At 39.2% G+C, this 21,326-nt stretch overlaps 3 protein-coding genes across 3 annotated transcripts; all 3 read right to left on the reverse strand.

Annotated features, from left to right (window-relative positions):
- Positions 1 to 173: 173 nt before the first annotated feature.
- On the reverse strand, positions 174 to 5,998 carry LOC102716674 (ABC transporter G family member 3). Its single transcript, XM_006651988.3, has 10 exons — positions 5,407 to 5,998; positions 4,399 to 4,685; positions 3,959 to 4,130; positions 3,447 to 3,560; positions 3,204 to 3,332; positions 1,679 to 1,870; positions 1,514 to 1,600; positions 1,054 to 1,326; positions 853 to 960; positions 174 to 633 (listed from the first exon to the last, which is right to left on the reverse strand). The coding sequence occupies exons 1-10, from the start codon at positions 5,899 to 5,901 to the stop codon at positions 412 to 414; spliced, it is 2,079 nt and encodes a 692-aa protein (XP_006652051.3). The 5' UTR covers positions 5,902 to 5,998; the 3' UTR covers positions 174 to 411.
- Positions 5,999 to 8,527: 2,529 nt separating this feature from the next.
- Positions 8,528 to 12,611, reverse strand: LOC102716954 (ruBisCO large subunit-binding protein subunit alpha). Its single transcript, XM_006651989.3, has 8 exons — positions 12,442 to 12,611; positions 12,183 to 12,351; positions 11,237 to 11,358; positions 10,884 to 11,091; positions 10,622 to 10,767; positions 10,195 to 10,501; positions 9,212 to 9,663; positions 8,528 to 9,009 (listed from the first exon to the last, which is right to left on the reverse strand). Exons 1-8 carry the CDS (start codon positions 12,499 to 12,501, stop codon positions 8,725 to 8,727), a joined length of 1,749 nt encoding a protein of 582 aa, XP_006652052.1. The 5' UTR covers positions 12,502 to 12,611; the 3' UTR covers positions 8,528 to 8,724.
- Positions 12,612 to 15,476: 2,865 nt separating this feature from the next.
- LOC102717235 (OVARIAN TUMOR DOMAIN-containing deubiquitinating enzyme 12-like) lies at positions 15,477 to 18,854 on the reverse strand. Its single transcript, XM_040522861.1, has 10 exons — positions 18,476 to 18,854; positions 18,226 to 18,401; positions 17,423 to 17,496; positions 17,194 to 17,248; positions 17,033 to 17,107; positions 16,884 to 16,957; positions 16,743 to 16,791; positions 16,130 to 16,214; positions 15,835 to 15,891; positions 15,477 to 15,747 (listed from the first exon to the last, which is right to left on the reverse strand). The coding sequence occupies exons 1-10, from the start codon at positions 18,708 to 18,710 to the stop codon at positions 15,701 to 15,703; spliced, it is 927 nt and encodes a 308-aa protein (XP_040378795.1). The 5' UTR covers positions 18,711 to 18,854; the 3' UTR covers positions 15,477 to 15,700.
- Positions 18,855 to 21,326: the final 2,472 nt, after the last annotated feature.

A 21,326-nucleotide genomic window follows, 5' to 3' on the forward strand; every position in this document is an offset into this window, starting at 1 on the left:
TACGTGCCTCTCTTCTCTTTTGTACAGTAAGTATATTTACTGTATCATGCCCTAAACGAACCTCTCTGCGGTCCAATGGAGTTATATTAGTTATCTACCAAGCAGCCAAGCCAGCAATGCAAGCAGTAGAAACAATCTACCGGAGTAGTATACGTACAGAGCAATAGTCGATCTACGAACAAAACAATCTCCAAATTAAACCAAACAATTCGTCTGTCCGTCATGCATACATACAAACGCACACAACATAGCAAATAGTATGTGCATTTCGCCTCCACTTCCACTACTCTACTTCTACATATCAATGTCAACCACATATGGGAACTGGATACACGCATTGGCTGTCGCTATGGCACAGTAAGTAAATCACTTTGCAGTAACGATTCTGGTGTCCAGCTCCGGAGACACCACCTAACGATCCAACCTCATGTGTTTCCTTACATTCACACGAAGCAACACGTACAGAATAACACGGTATCCAACCGCCATCACAACCAAAACCAGCAGATTCACCCACTTTGCGTTTACTGAAGAGGATATCTCGTATGACCCTCCAACAGCTTGGACACCCGGTATCGTCCTAATCGCACCAACCGCAAACGATGTGCCCACATATTCGTTCTCGAGCAACCCCTGCAGAAACAGACGTTGCACAATTGTTACTTGCTCTCTCTCTATATAATATACCTTAGTGTTAGCCCACCACCTATTACAGCAAGCTTTACTCTATATATTACTATTATCTCCGTCCTATAATAAGTACATGCCATGTAGTTCAACTTTAAGCTATAGTGTTGCATTTATTATGGGATGAAGGTAGTATTTACTACAGGAGAATTTATGCCAACTTACCTGAACTGCATACACATGGAATGAAACATACGACAAAGGATATTTCCACACAGAGCAAGGTAGACCACCTCGGATTCGAAAGTATCCACCCACGAGCATCATAATAACCTGAACCAATAACATTACCGTTGTTATCAATATTGATCCAACTAACTAATGTATTGTTTATCATTACAAAGGACTAGCATAAGGAAGCCTTACGTATAAGCAAATGAGAGTTAAGGTGCACTTGTAAGTGTCGAGCCATATGTAAGCAACAATCATCATAAGTGCTTCATTTGCCAACAGGCACATAAACATGGTGATCACAAAATACATAAAGAAACTGAACTCATTCCTGAGTCCTATCAGGAAGTAGAAAACCAGCGATGACGAAATGGTGATCAGAAAAAGAAACGGAATACTGGATAGAAAGTGCCCTAGTAGGAAAACCATTGTCCCCGAATGTTGATTCGCTTCCTCATGGGAATATATCTGCATAGGAAGAAAACAATTTGTGCTATTAATAGATTGTAGTGCTTGGACAAGCCAGTACATTTTCTTTCGTTAATGGATACTAACACAACTGTATCTCAATACAAAAAAAAAGGAGAAATAATTACTCTGTTTAAAAAAAACAAATGAGAAGGAAGTGGGCATAATATTAAAGAAAAAAAATCACCTTGATTTCATCAATATGAGCAGGTACTCCAGAAATACTTAGAAGGATGACAAATGATACATACACAAATATTGCAGAAACCCTAACCTGTTGAAACAACGTGAATTCCTATCATCATTCAATGTGATTTATTAGATTCAAACATAAGAGAGTAATGCTACTAACCATTACAGATGACAATGAATGACCAATGTTGCTAAATATGGTGCCGACTGAGAGGGTAAGAAGCATATACAAGGCAAATCTGCTCCAGAAATATTTCCAATTTCTTGACATTATTAGCAACGATCTCCAGGTGAGAACACCTATTCGTGTTGTATTACTAGCTCTGGCCTTACGTTTCAAGAGAGGACCTTCCTGCAGCACACCATGTAAGAAAAATAACGGGGACAGATAAATGTAAAACCACGCAATAGCAAATTATATGTTCATGGCGATAGTGTGTAGTACTATCCTAAATTATATTGTACTGGATTTAACATGTTCATAGTTAGATGTGTGGTTTAGATTACACTGAGCCAACTAGGTCGCCACATTCCAAGTTGTGATTGGAGTCCAACCAAAATTCTCCACAGGAACAGGAATGCCAAGATGTAAATCATCATAAGAACATCCAGAAAGATATGCAACAATCTTTGTGGCTGTGCCAACTGACAAATATTCTTGTTTGGATTCATTATGCTATTTTTGCATTGTGAAAATTAATCCAAAGAGAGTTGATTCTATCATTTCGACTGACTATGGTCTGAAACAATTAGGTGCAATGTGCAGGATGAAAGAATGGCATAGATAACTCATTTCCTCACCCATCTTTTTAATTCAATGTAATCTTTAGCCAAGTAATGGATAAAAGAAACATGATCAACAGAGCATCACAATGAGATCATAGCAAGCTTATCTAGCCTTGGGAATCATGGTAAAGAAATAGCCCACTTGGAGACTGTACTATGGTGTACTATTGTTGAGACATCTGTCCCAACAATGGTTATGGCAGACTGCTTTAGTATCCTGGAAGTTTAGATGGGTGAATGTCAGCTTATAAGCTCTGATGCTTCAGCTATACAATCCTAGGTCAGCTTATAACCCTTGTACACAAAGTGACAACAGAAGTGTAGGGTGCTCTGCTTAGCTATAAGCTTGTAGTTTGTACCATGTAGAGCAGTCATTGAGGGGACAAAAATATAAGTGTGTTATATACTACTACCCATGTTTCACAATGCAAGACTTTCTAGCATTGTTTAGATTCATATAGATGCTAATAAATCTAAACGTGTATACAGATAATATACATTGATTAATAAATGAATTTAGATATAGCCAAAACGTCTTACAATATAAAATGTATTATTTCAACTAAAAGTCATCCAAAATTAAATATTTTTATATTTATGCAAATAAAATGTATAAAACATTAAACAAGATGTAGGCTTCCTTTCTAGTTATAACTTATAACTTATAAGAACATCCAGAAATATATGTAATGATCTTTGTGGCTATGCCAACTGCCAACTATTCTTGTTTGGATGCATAGCGCTACTTTTGCATTGTGAAAATTAATCCAGAGAGAGTTGATTCTATCGTTTCGACTGACTATGGTCTGAATTCTGAAACAATTAGGTGCAATGTGCAGGATGAAAGAATGGCATAGATAATTCATTTCCTTTTACAGTGTGTTTCAACAATTAGCTACCTTCTCCGTCAATTTTGCAACCAGTGATTCAACAGCAACAGAGTCAGCTGATGATTTGTATGTTGCTTCCAGTGTACGGATTGCCACAGCTGTGTCCATGCTCACTGATGAAAAGTCCCCTTGATCATCCTGTTAGTAACTACAGATGTTTTTATCTCTTACTACAAAGGACTTTCAGCATGTACTTGAGTAAAGGGTCGAAATAAAAACCAAATCTATTGTCAAGATGGGTCTATCAGATACCTGCAAATTTTTGCACATGGCTATGATTCTGTCGAAATCAGTATTGATGGCCCGCAAGAAGTGATCAGATGGGCTTTGCATGATTGGACATGGAAAGCCAGCATTTGAGAAGTGCTGCAACAGAAAAGAGAAAGGCAAAACAAGAAGCGCACACAAGGCAGATTATGAGAATTATGACAAAAAAATCAGGAAAATAATCTTTTTTTTCTCTGCCGTGCTACTAATTAGTACATTTTTTGCGCAGGCTTCTCAGATTACTATCAATGTTACTTGGATTCTGCCATGGGTTTCTGATTTAGTGTGCTCCAGTAAATACAATCGTGCTCAAGTACTGAAATAACTAGTTCTCTAAAATTCTCTAAAACAACTAGCCCTGTAATCTTACAGCAACTGTAATGACTATTGCATCCAAACTACAGGACTCAATAGTTTTAGTCCAAACAGAGTACCTTTATTCCAACCAAATGCTAAATTGGGAATGCATGTAAAATGTATACATATAACTTCTTCACCTGTAGGCACGCCAACGTTTCTCCAAAAAAGAGTGTATTCCCATCTGAAAGCAAGCAAATTCGATCAAAAAGTCCAAAAACTTCTGTACTGCTTTGATACATTGTGAAGATGACCGTGCATCCTGTGCTTGCAAGTTTCTTCAATGTTACCATCAGTAGAAGTGCAGAAACACTGCAGCAAAGAAATGAGAACACAGTCGCACTTTTAACTCTACAGCTAAATAAGATTGTCATATTAATACACATGCTATGTGAAAGTCGAAATTGTCATGCATACAGAAATAGTTCAACCATTGAAGTAGAGGCGGCCAGGACACCCCATTATCTTAAAACAAAATGCAGAAATAGTTCAAGCTGGCATTTTTTGGGGGATTGTCATGATCAAGGACATGTGCAGGCAATAGTTGTTTTGACCCCTCTGGAATGGCAATGAAACAAACCTGTCAAGATGATACAGAGGCTCGTCGATAAATAGAACATGTGGTCTCATCACTAGCTCTCTTGCAATGCTGAGCCGCCTCCTTTCTCCAGTTGGCAGCCGCTTCATAAAACAGTGGCCACCAATGAGCTTGTCAGCGTAGTCACCTAATGACATGGCTGCAATAGCATCTTCAACTACAGAGGTCTTTGAAGAGAATAGGCCCGGAAGCTGCAAGTGTGCTGAGTAGTAGAGCATCTCCCGTACTGTGAGAGACTCGATTAGCACATCGGCTCGATCAACATAACCCTACAAGTCTCCAACAGAAGGCATAAACAGTCTATTGTATCTAGCACTAACATGATTAACGCAATATTATAACACCAACATATAAATGAATGTCAAAGCCATGTAAGTAAACTTGATCATCAATTGGACAGACTGTATGACATAGTGGCATAACTGGATGCAATTTAATAGTATAAAGAAGACGCACAGTCATTTTAGGCAGCTGGTTGCTGCAAACATTGTAATAATTAGCTGTAGCTCCAGGTGAAGCAAAGGCCTGGTTTACCCATTATCTAAAAAACTGTGTTGACTAGTGCAACCATTACATCCGTTTCACATTATAAGATGTCATGGCTCTCTCTAGATTCATATGGATGGTAATTAATCTAGATAAATATATAAAACATATATATTGATCCATGGAAAAATCCTAGTAGGGCCAAACATCTTATGATATGGAACAGATGGGTGGAAGGAGTAGAACATTGGCATTCTTGGGTCTGCAAGCGTGTTTCATGGTTTTAATTCCTATGATAATTGTGGGGACGGATAAACAGGTCCCCATATCCATATATGGGGGGGGAGACTATGACTTCAACTACTCTCCATCCATTGGGCCACTATTTGCACATGCACTATACTCCAAGTCCTACCATGCGCAGCGCAATGGGGGAAATTAAAGGAAACAAAGATATAATCACTCCATAGTAGTGTAGTAGAGAGAGAAGGGGGCAGGGCTTACATATGATCCATATGGCAAGCGTTGGTTGGCAGCGTTGACGAAGAGTTGGCCGTACATCCTCTCGGCGGCGCGCAGCCTGCCGGCGATTGCCCTGAGGAGGGTGGATTTACCGGAGCGCGCGGGGCCCATGATGACGGTGAGGGTAGCAGGCAGGGCGTAGCCGGTGGAGCTCTTGAGGACGCGGCGGGTGGTGGTGTCGTCCCTGAGGGTGAGGGTGCGAGAGACGCTGAGGTCCTTCCAGACGAGGGTGGCACCGGCCACCTTGCGGTCTCGGCAGGCCGCGGAGGAGGAGGAGGGGGGGTCGGGGAGGGAGGGCGTCGGGGAGGTGTGGAGGGAGGCGGAGGCGGAGGCGGTGGCGAGGTGGATGGAGTCGACGTCGTCAGCCCAGTCGGGGGAGTCTTCGAAGGAGATGGGGCGGGCAGGCCTTGGCAGGTAGTAGCGGCGGCCCAAGGCGGGGCTGCTCGCCGACGAGGAGGATGAGCGGTAGGGGTCCATGGCCGGCGGCTTCTGCTCCGGTAGCAACTCCAACTAGCCAGAGCTACCTCTTGGCATTGCGAATTTGCTGCTGCTGCTTTTGCTGCTTTTGATTTTGGAAAAGAGAAAAAGAGGGAGGGCAAGGAAGAAGTTGAACACTCCACTCCAAGTCCCAAGCGCTACTCCCGTCCCGTCCCGTCCCTGGCGCACGTGATCGAGGAAGGGCCCACCCCCAGTCAAATCAGGTCTGGTATGGACCTTTGTTGGGCCTCCAGCTAAGGCCTTTTCAGTTACTAAAAATTTTTTTCTAAAAACATCACTTCGAGCATTAAATATAGATAAATCAAAAAAATAATTACACAGTTATGGAACAAATCTTGAGACGAATCTTTTAAGCCTAACTAGTCCATGATTAACCATAAGTGCTACAGTAACCAACATGTGCTAATGACGGATTAATTAGTCTCAAAAGATTCGTCTCGCGGTTTCTAGGCTAGCCGTGAAATTCGTTTTTTCATTCGTGTCCGAAAACCTCTTCCGACATCCAGTCAAACATTTGACGTGACACTTCTCCTAAAACTTTTCTCAATCTAAACACCAACTAAACAAACCATAAAATATATACTTTATACTCATGCCTCTGTTTCATAATAACTTTAGTGCCTATGTTTAATCATTCGTTTTATTTAAAAATTTTGTAAAAAATTTTAAAAATTAGTCATGCATAAAATATTATTTATGTTTTATCATCTAGTCTAGTAACAATAAAAATATTAATCGCAAAAATTTTTAAATAAGACGAATAGTCAAAACATTATATAAAAGCTGAAAAATAAAGTTAGGTATTACGGAACAGACGCAGTAGTACTAGCGTCAACGAGGATGAACAAATGCAAAAGTTGTGATGAAATTTTGCCCCCTTCTTTTTCTATTCCCTTCCTTGTTCTATCATCCATCTACATATACGCTTACTTTCGGTTTAATTCCCATTTACTACTAGCATATCATCCTTTCTTCCACCTCAAGTTATGTCACCCTTCCATGCCCTTCCTAAGAAGTTCACGCTCATTTCTGAGGCTCCGTTTCTTTGTCTCACAAAGATAGGAATAAAAGAAATATTCTCTTCTTATTTTCTACGTGCATATAATTCGAGTACATTTTTCTAAAAATATTCTACAAATTACTTTAGAAAATCATAATAACATATTACTTAAGTTTATAATAATTAATTATGTACTTATGCTTACCTTGATTTACGTAACATTTTACTTTCTTTTCTCTCTCGTTCTTATGACCATTTTCCTTATGCTTATGCTTATAAACCAAAGTTTAAATTTTAAAATATAAATTTAAGTTGATTTTGAAGTTTTTTCATCGTACATTATTTCTTTAGACTTTGTTTTTTTATCACTACAAACACATATATAAAATTTTTATTCATAAATTATTTTTTGTTTGAATATATCTCATTTAATATTTTTCTTTTAAAATATCAAAAGATGACCCCTTAGAGCATTCCAAGAGCTCATGTATCTCATCATACATATGGAAAATAGACGATATGAAGAGAAAAACTAGCTCCAACCGTTCGTGCAACTCATCATGCAAAAATAAATGGCCATCCAAGAGATCATCCAAATTTAGATGTTCTCTTCTAAATGCATATTTCAACGTCCAATCATAAGAGAAGAGAGTAATATCAACATGAGATTAGGTGGTTGTAAAATATTAATAAAATAAATATGGATGATGGATTATGCATGATCTCTTGAAGTGCAAGGGGATAAGGATGGAGGAATCTTTTTTGCATTGTCATCCAAATAACCATATGCAGGACTAAAATATGCATGAGTTCTTGGAAATGCTCTTAGGCCGCGTTGGACTGAAGGGGAGGAGTGGTTAGTTATCCCACGTGGAAAAACGCAGTGATAGATTATTACATGATTATTAATTATTAATTATTAAAAAATAGAAAATAGATTAATATGATTTTTTAAAACAACTTTCCTATGAAAAATTTTCACAAAAAATATACCGTTTAACAGTTCGAAAAACATGAACGTAGGAAACGGGGGAATTAAGATACCTAACTCGGCTTGCCGCACACGGCCCTAGACAGCTTAACAAGCTTACCAGAGGGAGAAAAAAAACAAAGGTGGACTTAAACAAGAAGAATCCAAAGATTGAGAAGCGGGGGGCTTGCCAGTGTCCTGCAGGCCACCTGGACAAATCACAAAGCTCATCCAGTCCAGGGCTCTGTTGGGTGAGGATAAGGTGTGTGGTTGTTGGTTGGGCGAGGATAAGGCGGGTGTAGTGCCACCACCATGGAATGGAACTCAAGGAACCATATTCCCATTCAATGGATTGGATTGGAGTTGCTGCGAACGCGCTTCCTCCCTACGGCTACGGTACCCCCTCTTCTCCTTCTTGGCTGGCACTAGCATTAGCATTTCGCAATGCATTTTATGCAACCAATTATCTCTCTCTCTCTCTCTCTCTCTCTCTCTCTCTCTCTTGCCCAAAGCACTACTTTTATTGCAAACAGACACCTCTACTGGCTCGGCTCTTTGGGGTATTTGAATATTCTCCAAGAATTCTGGTGCAAAAACAATCCAGCACATCAAGGGGAAACCATTGTACCGCTTCACTTCACTTGGACTAGAGTAGATTTTATTCTTCTTCTTCATAAGTTCACCTTTGCTAAAACAACTTATAAAATGACTTTGTTTTGCTGTCACGAGCAGTAGCAAAATCAGCAACGGAACAAGGGATTACACAGCACAGCACAGGTAGAAACCATGCCCTTGTTCCTAACCCCTCCCAGGCCCAGGATAATAATGGTCCTTACATGGCAAGAGAACCCTCTGAAGCTGCCGACGCCTTCTTCTTCGGCTTCTCCACAACAATGGCCTGCGTAGTTAGCACCATTCCAGCCACCGAGGCTGCGTTTTGCAGCGCACATCTTGTCACCTTTGCAGGGTCAATCACACCAGCCTGTACTAAGTTCTCGTGCTTGTCAGCCATCGCATTGTAACCAACCTCCCATTCACTGTCCTTGATCTTTTCTACAATTACTTCCCCTTCAACTCCAGCATTATGAGCTATTAGTGCTGCCGGTGCCACTAGAGCCTGCAAAAGCACCCACGAATACTAATTATAGTAACACAAAACAAGACTAAAATCCTCAAGTTCCAAATTTGATTTACTAGATGAAAGCCACACATAGTAGATTGCTTTTGAGCAATAAACCTAGACAGATACACATAGAATAGAGTACCACTATATTCCCTTGGTTTAAGTGTCAACAATGTTATTCTAGGTGGAATAATACCTTCTGAATGATGTCAGCACCAAGGCGCTCTTCAGGGTCGTCCAACTTCTCCTTGATGGCTGGTACAAATGTTGACAGGTGAACATAGGCCGCACCACCTCCAGGTACTATACCTTCCTCAATAGCTGCAAATGTTGCATTCTTGGCATCCTCAATACGGAGCTTGCGATCCTCAAGCTCTGTTTCAGTTGCAGCTCCTACCTTTATAACCGCAACTCCACCAGAGAGCTTTGCGATTCTTTCAGCCAACTTCTCAGAGTCATATACTGAGTCTGTCTGGGAAAGCTCTCTCTTCAACTGTGCAATTCTTGCCTGGATCTCATCTTTGGTGGCAACATCTGCTATAATGGTTGTGGCTGACTGGGAGATTTTCACTTTCCGGGCTATGCCAAGCTGCTCTACTGTTGTATTCTCCACCAGTAAGCCCAGATCTTTGGCTTGAAATTCAGCACCTGAAACAAAAGACAGAACAAGACGTACAGTAAAGCGGACTAGCAATAGAGATACAATCTAACAAATGGGAGCTTCTCTAGAAGAAAAAATGCTCTCTAGTTCTATGTTTAAGTAACTCAATTTTGTCTCAGGACTTTATTCTACTTGCTGGTTTCAATCACTTCACCTAATACAAATTTGGTGGTGGGGTGGTGGCGCAGAGTGATCTTTGTTATAGCATGAAATTTTGCTAGACAGCAAATAATGCATTAACCTTGCCTATATTGCAGTAGATGGACAGTGCATAATACCAAGAAACAGATGATGATAAATATTAGGATTACACAATGCATGTCTATATCATATCATGTAATCCACTACATCCATGTATTGCATAATGCATAAATAAATAATTGTGAAACGGTAACAATGGCATAACATAGTTATGGGATGAAGTATTTCATAAACAAGTGAGAGCTATTGGTTAACAAACATGGCACATTGTGACAACGGGAAAAAAGAAGTCCAATAAGCCAGTCCACTAGTTTTACCTGTAACAATGGCAATGTCCTGGAGAAGAGCCTTACGCCTTTCACCAAAACCAGGTGCTTTAATTGCAGCTACATTGAGAATTCCTCTAAGCTTGTTGACAACTAAAGTTGCCAACGCTTCGCCAGCTACATCCTCCGCGATTATGAGAAGAGGTGCTCTTAATTGAGTTGTTTGTTCCAGCAAAGGAAGTATTTCTTTTATTGAAGAAATCTTCTGGTCAGTGACAAGAATTCTGGCATTTTCAAACTCAACAAGCGACTTCTCAGGATTTGTAACAAACTGAGGAGAGATATATCCTCTATCAATCTGCAAACATAAAGGAAATGCAGAACAATTTCAGCAGGAAGAAAACATATGGCCAAAAACTATTATACTGGCCAGAAATAAAAGAATCAGAAAGTGAGCAATCCTAGCAATGCTGCATACCTCCATTCCTTCTTCAACTTCAACAGTGGTCTCAAAAGATGATGATGACTCAATTGAAAGAACACCATCAGGGCCAACCTTGTCAATGGCCTCAGCGATCATGGTCCCAACAAAGTCATCATTCCCAGCAGATATAGCAGCAACAGCTAAAACAAGAAAAATAATTGCTCAAGATAATATTCCTTCCTCATGCAATGAGCTAGGCTCTCTGGTTGTATACATATGTTTAAATCCAAACCTTCCATTACGCAGTGGGGCTCACCTTTAATATCACTGCTGCCCTTCACAGGCCTTGACTTCTTCTCAAGTTCCTGGACTAAACTTTGCACAGTCTTGTCTATGCCCCTTTTAATAGATACTGGGTTTGCCCCTGAAGTAACACTCAGTAGGCCCAATTTTATGATCTCACGAGCCAAAACAGATGCGGTTGTAGTGCCATCACCCGCTGAGTCATTTGTCTTGCTGGCAACCTTTTGTTTGAGAGAAATGAATGCATGTTGTTAGAAAGTAAGCAATACATTACTTGGAGTAGACGTATTCAGGGAATTCATACGGTTTAACCATGACAAGAAACAATGTAAATATGTTAGCTAAGAGAGAGCAAGATGCTGTTACCTCGCGAATCAAAGCAGCGCCAGCATTCTCCATTGGGTCAGCAAGCTCAATAGCTCGAGCAATGGTAACTCCATCATTGACCACTTTAGGGCTCCCAAACTCATCCAAAACGACATTCCTTCCTACAATACCAAGAAGAGATAGGAAATTGAGTTAGACACTGCCTGCAGCAGAAAGGATATGACCACAAAAGCCTGAAGTAAGATACATAAAGAAAAAAAAGACACATATTGCATCGCAACAAAGATTGACATCACAAGATCAAACCCGACTCACAGAGAGTTGCATCTCCTAAGCAAGTAAACATTTTAAGAAAAGCATAACAACAAAGGGAAGTGGGAACCTTGAAATGGTGAGGTTGGATGCAATTAATTAAGGGAAATTTGCAACCGTGCCATTATAATTTTGCAAAGTTAGAAATATGCCACTGGTATCTCAATGACATGTAGGGTCCACGTGAGTCAATGACAAGTGGGCCAGGATGACATATCTACGATTTCGCAAAATTATAATGGCATCTTTGCAATTTTCCCATTAATTAAATAGGCAACGAATAGCAGCTTCTCTTGGAACATGTATACTCCCTGTGTTTTATGTTATAAGTCAATTTGGGTTTGTCCCAAGTCAGATCTCTTTTAAATTTGACAATATCTATAGAAAAATGTACCAATATCTACAACAGAAAATTAGTGGCGTATGTCAGCAAATAGACTATTGCTTGAACATAGCATATGAAGCGAATCCCTAGCAAAAACTAATTACTACAGATTAAAGTAGCAAATGTAACCAACGTCCCCAATCGTTAAGGAGGAGGAAGCAACGTGATGAAATGAAATCCCCACATAAAAATAAAAAATGTGAATAAGCAGAAATTATTTCCTTCCCGGCGTTGCAGACATTGAATCAAGAAAATAAGAAAGAGGAAAGGGACGGATCAAGTAACAACCTCTGGGACCGAGGGTGACGCCAACGGCGGAGGCTAGCTTCTCGACGCCGGCCTGGAGGGAGGATCGCGATCCCTGGTCGAAGGCGATGTCCTTGGCGGACGCGCGCACCGCTCCCACACGAGGCCTACGAGCGGGCACGCTGGCACTCCTCCTGCGCCTCCTGTCCCTCTGCGGTGCAAAACACAGTCCTCAGTAAATCAAATCGAATCGAGGGGGAAAAGGGGGGGTTTAGGGGTTTAGCAGCAAGTATGTGCGTACTACGCGGATAGGGGAGGAGCCGACGAGGAGGAGGAGGAGGGAGGAGCCGGTGGTGGCCATGGCACGGCACCGCCTTCCTCTTCTTCTTCTTCTTCTAGGGTTTGGGAGATGGACGGCGGCGGCTCCGATGTTTTGATTAGGTAGGGGAGAGTCGAGTTGAAACCAGACTAGCGGAGTAATGATAAATAAAGAAACAAGAAGAAAAAGAAATGCGTGCCTCTTCCAGAACCTTCCGCCATTTTAAAGCGTGTCTTCTCTCTTTGCTTGCTTCGCCAACCATATATCACATCGGGTTTCTTTTCGATCAAAAACCGCTTCTTTCAAATCTAGACATATAAAAAATATAAATTTATATATAGATAAATCTAAACAAACCTAGAAAGTCTTATAATACAAAATAGAGTGAGTAAATATTAAGATTGTGGAAAAAATTTTACTCAACAAATATTTTAATGTTGTTTGCTACAGATTAAGAACGATGGAAACCTGTATCCCTTATCGAGGGCTCGTTCTTTTTATATAGGATTTCTAAATTGCATGAATAGTAAAAACGTATCAATAGAAATGCATATGCAAACCCATAGGTTTTTAAAGCATAGAAAAATTTTCTAAATTGGTTTTGCATGTCAGCCAAAGGATTGTGAACATTAAGGATAGAGTAGATTTTTTCTATGTTTTATCCCGATAGTGGAGGGATATAAAATTTTTACTGTAGTTTTTATGGGGTGCATTTCTTTGAAACGAGCGTTAATATTTTAGAGGATTTTATATTCTATATTATTTCTTTACAAATCCTTTAAAATGAGCTAGCACTAAATGAACTAAGAGATAAGTACGATGGAATGATAGTTAGGATGTAAAGTTATAAAAAAATGATTGATATACGGTTGATAGCCAAGTAATAACATAGAAATGTTGATAATCTTAGAGAATGTTTGCCAAGGGGTTGGATACTTCTATCTACATGCGCAAAATAGAGTGACATAACACATGATTAATTAAGTAAATAGAATAATATGATTTTTAAAATAACTTTTTTATAGAGTTTGCTTAAAAACACTTTATTTGAAAATGTGTGTATAAAACGAGAAAGGATAAGTTGGAAACAGGGGAGAATGCTTGTATTCACTCTATTGTACTCTAATCGGCCTCACTTCAAACGTTACGGTAACAAAATGTTGCATACTTAGCATCATTGCATGCACTCATGGGTGATTGTCCAGGTGGCATATTCACAAACAAAAGATAATTTTATAAATAATTTTTTTATACATGTGTTCTTAGCGACATAAAAGCTAGGTTGAGAATTGGACTATAATGAAAAACATCAAAATCAATTCTAAATTTAAGGTTGAAAATAATATTAGCATAAGTATAAGTGAAAAGATAGGGTGCTACTCTGTTATAATCTAATCGGCCTCAAAATTAAAATTACACGCTAAAACTATATCATCCATCGACCATGATCTCTAATCTTTTACGAAATTAGATTAAGGGTAAATAAAAAACTTGGTTAGCGGATGCGGTCTAATATAGCAAGAACTCTAATAAATGAACGTCCATATGCAAGAAGTTAGTTGTTGTGTGTAATTTGGTCAAAAGATGTGCCACACGAGACTTTCACCACCATCTTTTGATGGTTTAGAAATATAAGCGAAACCATTTTTTAACTATTAAAAAATTAATTTATAGATAAAATTTTATATGCGTATTTTGAGTGATTTAAGGAAAAATAAACTACGATAAAAATAACTTCAAATTAACTCTCAACTCAAATTATTTTAAAATTAGCTTATAATCATAAATATAAGCGAAAATATAGGAATTTTTTATAGCCATGTATGCATGCTTGTGACCTCTACGGGAACGAACACAGCAAAATAAAAGCGTATGCGAAGATTATTACTCCACTAGAAAAGACCTACTGTATGGCCACAGCAGTTACCATCAAAACAAATTCAAATCTCAGGTGGCGCTTGTTTTTTTTTAACCAAAAAGTACACACTTAACAGGTTATCTAAACTGGTATACTCATTTTTTAAGTTCCTGCACTAAATCGTTTCACACCACAGCCAGGTCCTTGAAGCTTAAGTGCAATTTTACCCTTAAATTAAATTATTAAATTTGCCGTTGTGCAGGCAAAACTTTTAACATGGACGTGCACGTTTGGTGACTTAGCGTCCAGCTCCATATACAGACGGAGTGTGTTGCAAACGGAAGCTATCATCTTTTCGTAGTGAAAATTCGAATTTTAAAAATCAACACCAAAGTTGATTTGATGTTTCTCATCGTACTTTATTTTTTAATCTTTGCTTTTATATCATAAAAATACATTTAAAAGTATTATCAATAAATTATTTTTTATCGTTAATAAACAATTTTACTTATGCTTATAAGAAGCAAAAAGATAGACTTAGAAATTCTCGCATGCCAACACAACCAAGTCCTCATCGAGTAGTTTACCCAACCAATGTAGGAGTGAACATGAAGCGCGTGGATTATAAGCACACTCAACTCACAACAAACTCGACTTGATTGGCTATCTCTGGCTTGTTAAGATAACGAGCCAGGGCCAGTCCCACGCACACTACACACTTTCTCTCCTAGCGCACTGTAGGCTGCAGCGCCACTGCTGAGCACGACTCCCCATCGCTGTGATGCCACATCCCACCTCCTAGGCTTCCATCATTGGCTCCCTTGAGTACCCTCGCCGTGGGTGCTGCCATGTCTGCGCGCCGAGTCTCCCAGTGCTCCGCGTGCCTCCACGACTCCGTCCAGTATCAGGATTCTCTGCAGAAAGCACCGTAACCCCAACTGCAGAGGATGGATCTCAAATCCCTGTCCATCGTTGTGTGGCTCATGAGCCTAACAAATCAAGTGGAGCTTTCCAACGAGTCGAGCCGAGTTAGGTTTTTAACTCGTTAAGATAACGGGCCGGCTTAACAAGCCGAGCTAGCTCGTACCTTAACAAGCTAGAGCGATGACGAGCTGAGTTCGCTATCCACCCTAACCCACAGATGTAAAGCTTTCCAACGTTGGAAGAAAAGAATCGATTCCGTCATATATAACATCAATATCCAACAGTTCATGATGATACATCCTTCTGCATGCTGTCAGTACTATATCTGCTCCTATGGTCCTATCCTACTAACTAAATGTGTTTATGTACAGAACCAACAATCCTACACAGCCCCAACAAAATAACCATTGATCTGACCAACAGCAAATCAAATGGAATGGCTGCACACCAGTTGCTGATCTAGAAATGCCACCATTTTTTCTTTTTGTTCTCCAGCGCTGGTAACTCTGCACCACAACATACACAGGTGAGTTACCGTATCAACTTGCCAAACAGATACTACATGAACACAGCATCCAAACGATAAACTGTACCTCCTTCCGGATATATCGAGTTGTAATGCACCTCAGCCCAAAAGCTCAAGCATATAACTGGGTTTTTGGAGGGGAAAAATAAACAGAAAGACATTAGATACACATCTACTGAAAAAAAAAGGGTATGATCCACTATGCAAACCAAGAACAATGAAGTTAGACATGCAGAAGTTCTCAACGATAAGGCAGGTGATATCAAACAACGATAGGCATCTATGTTTGACTGGAGAATAAAAGTAGTTGCTAAGTCCAGCAATACAATTCAATAGCCACCAAATTAGAAAAGATAAGCTACCTCTTTCTGATTTCTGAACAACAGGAAGAATTTCAATATAGCAGGTATCTCTGAATGATGTCAGGATGAAAATCTTCACACCATACTGCAAAAACCAATGCGGATACTTGAGTTTCATATTGATAGTAAGGAGTAGACATGACATTCCTAGATCATTCATATAATTCCAGGAAATCCATGAAGTGATCATTCACAAAATGATCCTAAATCTCAAAGGAGAACTACAACAGATGCATAGGCCTGCCTGATATTATGTATAGTTACTGTGCTTCTGATAGAAGCAACCAAAGGGAGGAAATTACAGTGTCACCGATGACAATTATAGGGTCGAAGTGTTGGACAGAGAGAAGAATCAAGTAGCATACTATATTGTGAAGTGCACGACATTGCTATATATTAGCTGTTAAGACATGCAGGTTACCAAAAAAAACCCGCAGAAAATAGCATCCTTTTTTGTTGATATTTAAATATTCAGATATATATGATTTATTGCCATTATTCATCAATAAATGAATCTCCAAGAATAGAATTATTATTCTGTATTACTGCATAAACTGGCAGATGTACAACAAAGTAATTATTTAACAACTCAGGAAATGAGGATGATGTTTACCGAGTCTGCAGCAGCCTGCAATGTAACATGGTCACCCCACTCCCCATTCCTGGTTGATTTTGTGGCAATAAAGTGAAATTATATAAAGTTACACTATGAAATAAAGATTGTATTTTAAAAAAATGGAGTGAAAATACTTACTTTATCATCTTATTGAGATATTCCCTATAGTCCATAGGGACATATCCCGCGTAAATTTCCGGGTAAGATTCAAGCTGTGGAACAGTTCAAAAGGCAAATGTGAGCATAAGGAAGTACAGTGAAAACAGGACGACTTCACCAACACTAACCCGTCTCACTATTTGTTGCCGAACAAATCTGTGGTGTTCAGTACTGCGGTAAAATTGATCGGACAATGCTCGGAACTGAGTAAAAGACACATGATAAAATAGATAAGCACAAGATGCAGTAATATAGAGAAAAGGGGAAATGGTACATATTTTAAGTAGACCTGACAATTGCCATCTCCTTTAACCTTGAGCTCAGCCAGATCATACAGCACCAACCTAAATAGGAAATCAAATCGCGCAGTGTGACAACTTTTAGAACCAACAATAAGTGAAACCCCTACGCTCACTCACATTACTAACACATGAACATGCAAGAAAATTGACATGAGGTTCAATTCTTGGTCGTAGAGTTAGCGATACGGTTAAAATATATACTCCATGGCTATTTACCTGTCAAGGAGCCTTTGGTGATCTGAGAAGGCTTCATCAACAGAAGGAATTTCGCCATTTGTTTTTGGAACATGCTACAATAACAGAAGGAATGGGTAATGAAATCCAGAACATAAGTTACTTTGAGATATAACATGAAAGATAAAAGAATGTCTAGGAAGGCAACAAGTTCCTTTGTGATGGTGAGAAGTTTTGCAACCAAAGCAGACTTTAGGCTGACAACAGAACTAAGTAAAAAATGTACCAACGCTTGCAAAAGTTTGAATGTATAAGTAGGACATTGACAGCGATCTCACAACTAGCATGAAGAAGAACAACCAGCCGAGGGCATCCATTAGGTGATAATTATCATCATGGATTAATATTTTGATGAAATTATTTATGTTAACCATATGTTTGCAATGAAAAAGGGTTAAAATTTTCTAAATGCACCAAAGGGGTACACAATGGTATATTTCAGATAGTTCTGAAATTGTAATGACATTCTTCCAATTAGTCCCATAGTAATGACATTTTTCAAAACAGATAAATTTATAATGGCATGATCTAATTAACCCATAATAAAAGGCGATTGGTATCCCTATAAGGAAGCATTAAGCCAAGGTCCCTCTGAAATATAGGGAATAATGAAATAAGATAAACACAACATGAATCCATGTCAATAATTAAAAAGAAGAAACATAGATGACCGAATGTGTATTGATTTTGACTTAAAAAGCGGGTGCTGAACCTAACAAGGCCGGCACAATCTAAAACCTGCGTGCATGGTGAATGAGAAAGTCTTGGGGGGGAGCAGTAGTTACAGGAATGGGAATCATGTCGCTTAATCTTTTCCCAACTTGGCCATCTAGGGCAGAGAAATCGTCAACAAACTCGATTACGCAATCCTGGGCATTATCTCCAGGGCTAGAACATGAAGCAAAGGGTTCCGCTGCCGACGGTGCTGAATCGTAATTCCCATCATCCTTTAGAGGAGGAGCTGTAGAAAAAGAAAAGAAAAATCGTTGGGGGGGGGGGATGAGGAAAGAATCGAAAGAGGGAAATAAAGCGTACCAGAGGGAAGAGACCAGCGTTGCGTAAGAACACAAGAGGAGGAGGAGGAGGAGGAGGCTGATGCCTCGGCGAAGGCAACGTTGGAGAGCTCCTCCTGGAGTGCGTGGGCGATCATCTCGTCGTTGGCGACGGCGTCGTGTTGATGTTGGTGGTAGGGTAGCGCCGCGGCAGGCGGGAGGAGCAGATGAAGGTTCCATCGGAGAACATCGGGATCCTGCTCATACACAACAACCATGCCCGCCCTTCTTCGGTCTGATCTGTCCCGACCGACTCTAAAACGAAGCAACCGAGGCGGCGGCGGCGGCGGCGGCGGCGGCGACAAATCCTGAGATTTTCTTTTTCCCCAAATGTGTTTCCTGAGAAGAAGAGAAGAGACGAGGCCGAACAAGAAAGAAAGAAAGCCGCGTCCGCTTGGGCTTTCTTCCTTGAACCGCTCCGCTCGCCCACGCCTCCTTCAATTAATTACTACTAATCTAATTAATTCATTGTTAAATAGGAGTAGCACTGTAGTATTATAATTCCACCGGCCCAAAGCGGAACCGTTTATTTCAGGACCTGTTGTTGTTTTGGCCCAACTATCCATGCTTTTTATTTTTTTTTTCTTCTGTGGGCGGCCTTTTCATTAGTACTCAGCTCCTTGCCTCCTCCTTTATTAGTACCAATCTCACTGCCGAAAATGCTAATACATTTTTAATAAAAAAAGAGAAAATGCTAATACATTCTTACGGAATTGAAATCTATTTCTAATTAGAATTTTTTTGCTCCCACGTGAAAAAGACTTTATTTATCGTTAGCATGTGTGGCATGGATGATGATAGTTCAGAGCTCTACTCTTTCCATGGCATTTTATTTTACTGTTTTACATATATTTGATTTGGAGAGTGAATAAATAGTGGTCACATGTGATAGAATTTGGACTCGGTGTTGAGACGGTACCAAATTCACTACACATCCTTACTTTCTTTAAAGGTTATACATATTTCACCCATTCCATAAGATAACCATCCTACATAATACGCACGAAAAAACATATGCACAACAAAATTATGATATGAATGATTGAAAAAGTTATGTTATATGTTATCATTACAGTTATCTTAATACCATCTATGCTATTGCCTACTTTATCTATACAATGAAATAACTAATGATAAGTGTTAGCGTTTTAGATATGAGTTTATTCTACGTGCATGTATATGGCTCGGCAGAGTACCGTACCACTGTCAAAGTGTCAACCTCTCGAGTGGGAGATCGAATGACCTCCTTTTGCATTCGGTCCAGGGCGCATGGAAGAAGTCGCTAGTTCAAATTTGGTGGGTGATACAGTGACCCGAAAAAATTATTTATATAAACCAATTATATACTATGTGGATGCGTAATACCATACTCTTGTGGGTGAGTCATTGGTCATACCCTCACCAGTGGCTCACTCTCCCAAGGATAAGTGGCTCACTCTCTCAAGGATAAGAGGGGGAAAACAATGGAAGGATAGACCGAAACAAGCCATATGTCCAGTCTTATTGGGACAATATGGGAGGAGCTATAAAATAATTAGTCGTCGCTGACCAAGAACCATGCCGAGTTTCTTCTCCATGCTTTGTGATGATGAAATTGATACGGTGGGAAAAAAATTGCCACCCGGCTAAACTAGATTATGGCTATTACACACTTTAGGAGCCTAGACCAGTATAAGGGCATTCTCAACCTAATGACTAGGATGGTGTCCATAACATTAATTAAGTTGCCACCTAGGATAAAAAATGATGTGACAAGTGAATAAATGAGGAAAGAGAATAAAACCATGTCTTACATGAGACCTGTTTTCTACACAACATTCAAGATATCATGTGAGATAAGTAGTATTAAATTGAAGTATGGAATAGTGGTGTTTGTATTAGAAGAGTAGTGTCTAGTACTAGTTTCTTAATGATATGGAGTTTATGAAAACTATATCTAATGTTATGGGTTGGGAATGCCCTAAATATGTGTCTCAGGTTCTTAATTTTTAGTTGTATCTCTGCAACTACCCTATACACCACACGATACTATGTCACTTGAATACCGTAGCTGAGATCTCGGTACTCGATGATAAGAAACCTATTGTACATAGCTGGATTCAAACTATGCTATCTACCTATGACATGAAAATAATTATATATACGGCTGGTCGACTGCCATTTAAAACATTTTTCATCTCTAATCGGCTTGAAGTCACTCTAACAACATTACCTTCCACATATACTTTTTTTCTTTAAAAAAACTACCCTGCAGGTTTCGTTGTCACGAGTCTCCATCTACATACATTATAGATGCAATATTATTTCTTCTTGCATACATGGCTGTGTTCCTGTGATGATAAAAGCTATTTAATAATATATACAATAAAATTAATTACTACAAAGTTAAAAATCTACTTTAAAAATATGGTCAAACCAAACTTTTATATAGAATTTGTTAAAAAACGCAACGTCTAACCGTTCGAAAAGTGTGTAACCACCGAGGAATAATATGTACAGTAACAATGCAAACAAACACAACTTATATTTCTAACCCTACCCACAATCCATGGCAATTTCACTTGTTGAATCATCCCCATAACAGAAAGGAATTCAAGCATAATTTGTATAATTTGTTTTTCTTTTTTTAGATAAAGGAAACTTTTATTGATCTCAGATGATTACATCAAGGTAATACAAATCACTCGAAGACCACTTCCGACATCTACATAACTAATATGCATACAGCAAAAAACTAGACATTAACATAACCAAGTATTAGTGGTAAAGTTTGTTGTTGAAAGCAAGAAGTCTATATAGTGAACACTATATGATATTTCAAAAATTAATTTATA

This window comes from Oryza brachyantha, chromosome 3 (assembly GCF_000231095.2).
Source record: "Oryza brachyantha chromosome 3, ObraRS2, whole genome shotgun sequence".
Lineage (NCBI taxonomy): Eukaryota > Viridiplantae > Streptophyta > Magnoliopsida > Poales > Poaceae > Oryza > Oryza brachyantha.

Bases quoted from the DNA above. Each gene is read 5' to 3' on its own strand.
- LOC102716954 (XM_006651989.3), bottom strand. From the start codon at position 12,501: ATGGCCACCACCGGCTCCTCCCTCCTCCTCCTCCTCGTCGGCTCCTCC. The intron at 11,359-12,182 runs GTTGTTACTTGA...TTGGTATTGTAG, and splicing joins CGTCACCCTCGGTCCCAGAG to GAAGGAATGTCGTTTTGGAT. The intron at 10,502-10,621 runs GTATGCAGCATT...TTATGTTTGCAG, and splicing joins AAGTTGAAGAAGGAATGGAG to ATTGATAGAGGATATATCTC.
- LOC102716674 (XM_006651988.3), bottom strand. From the start codon at position 5,901: ATGGACCCCTACCGCTCATCCTCCTCGTCGGCGAGCAGCCCCGCCTTG. The intron at 4,131-4,398 runs GTTTGTTTCATT...TCTTTGCTGCAG, and splicing joins CCTCTGTATCATCTTGACAG to TGTTTCTGCACTTCTACTGA. The intron at 1,327-1,513 runs GTGATTTTTTTT...CTTCCTATGCAG, and splicing joins CTCATATTGATGAAATCAAG to ATATATTCCCATGAGGAAGC.
- LOC102717235 (XM_040522861.1), bottom strand. From the start codon at position 18,710: ATGGTTGTTGTGTATGAGCAGGATCCCGATGTTCTCCGATGGAACCTT. The intron at 17,249-17,422 runs GTAAATAGCCAT...TTTCCTATTTAG, and splicing joins CACCAAAGGCTCCTTGACAG to GTTGGTGCTGTATGATCTGG. The intron at 16,215-16,742 runs GTAAACATCATC...TGGTTTTTGCAG, and splicing joins TGCAGGCTGCTGCAGACTCG to TATGGTGTGAAGATTTTCAT.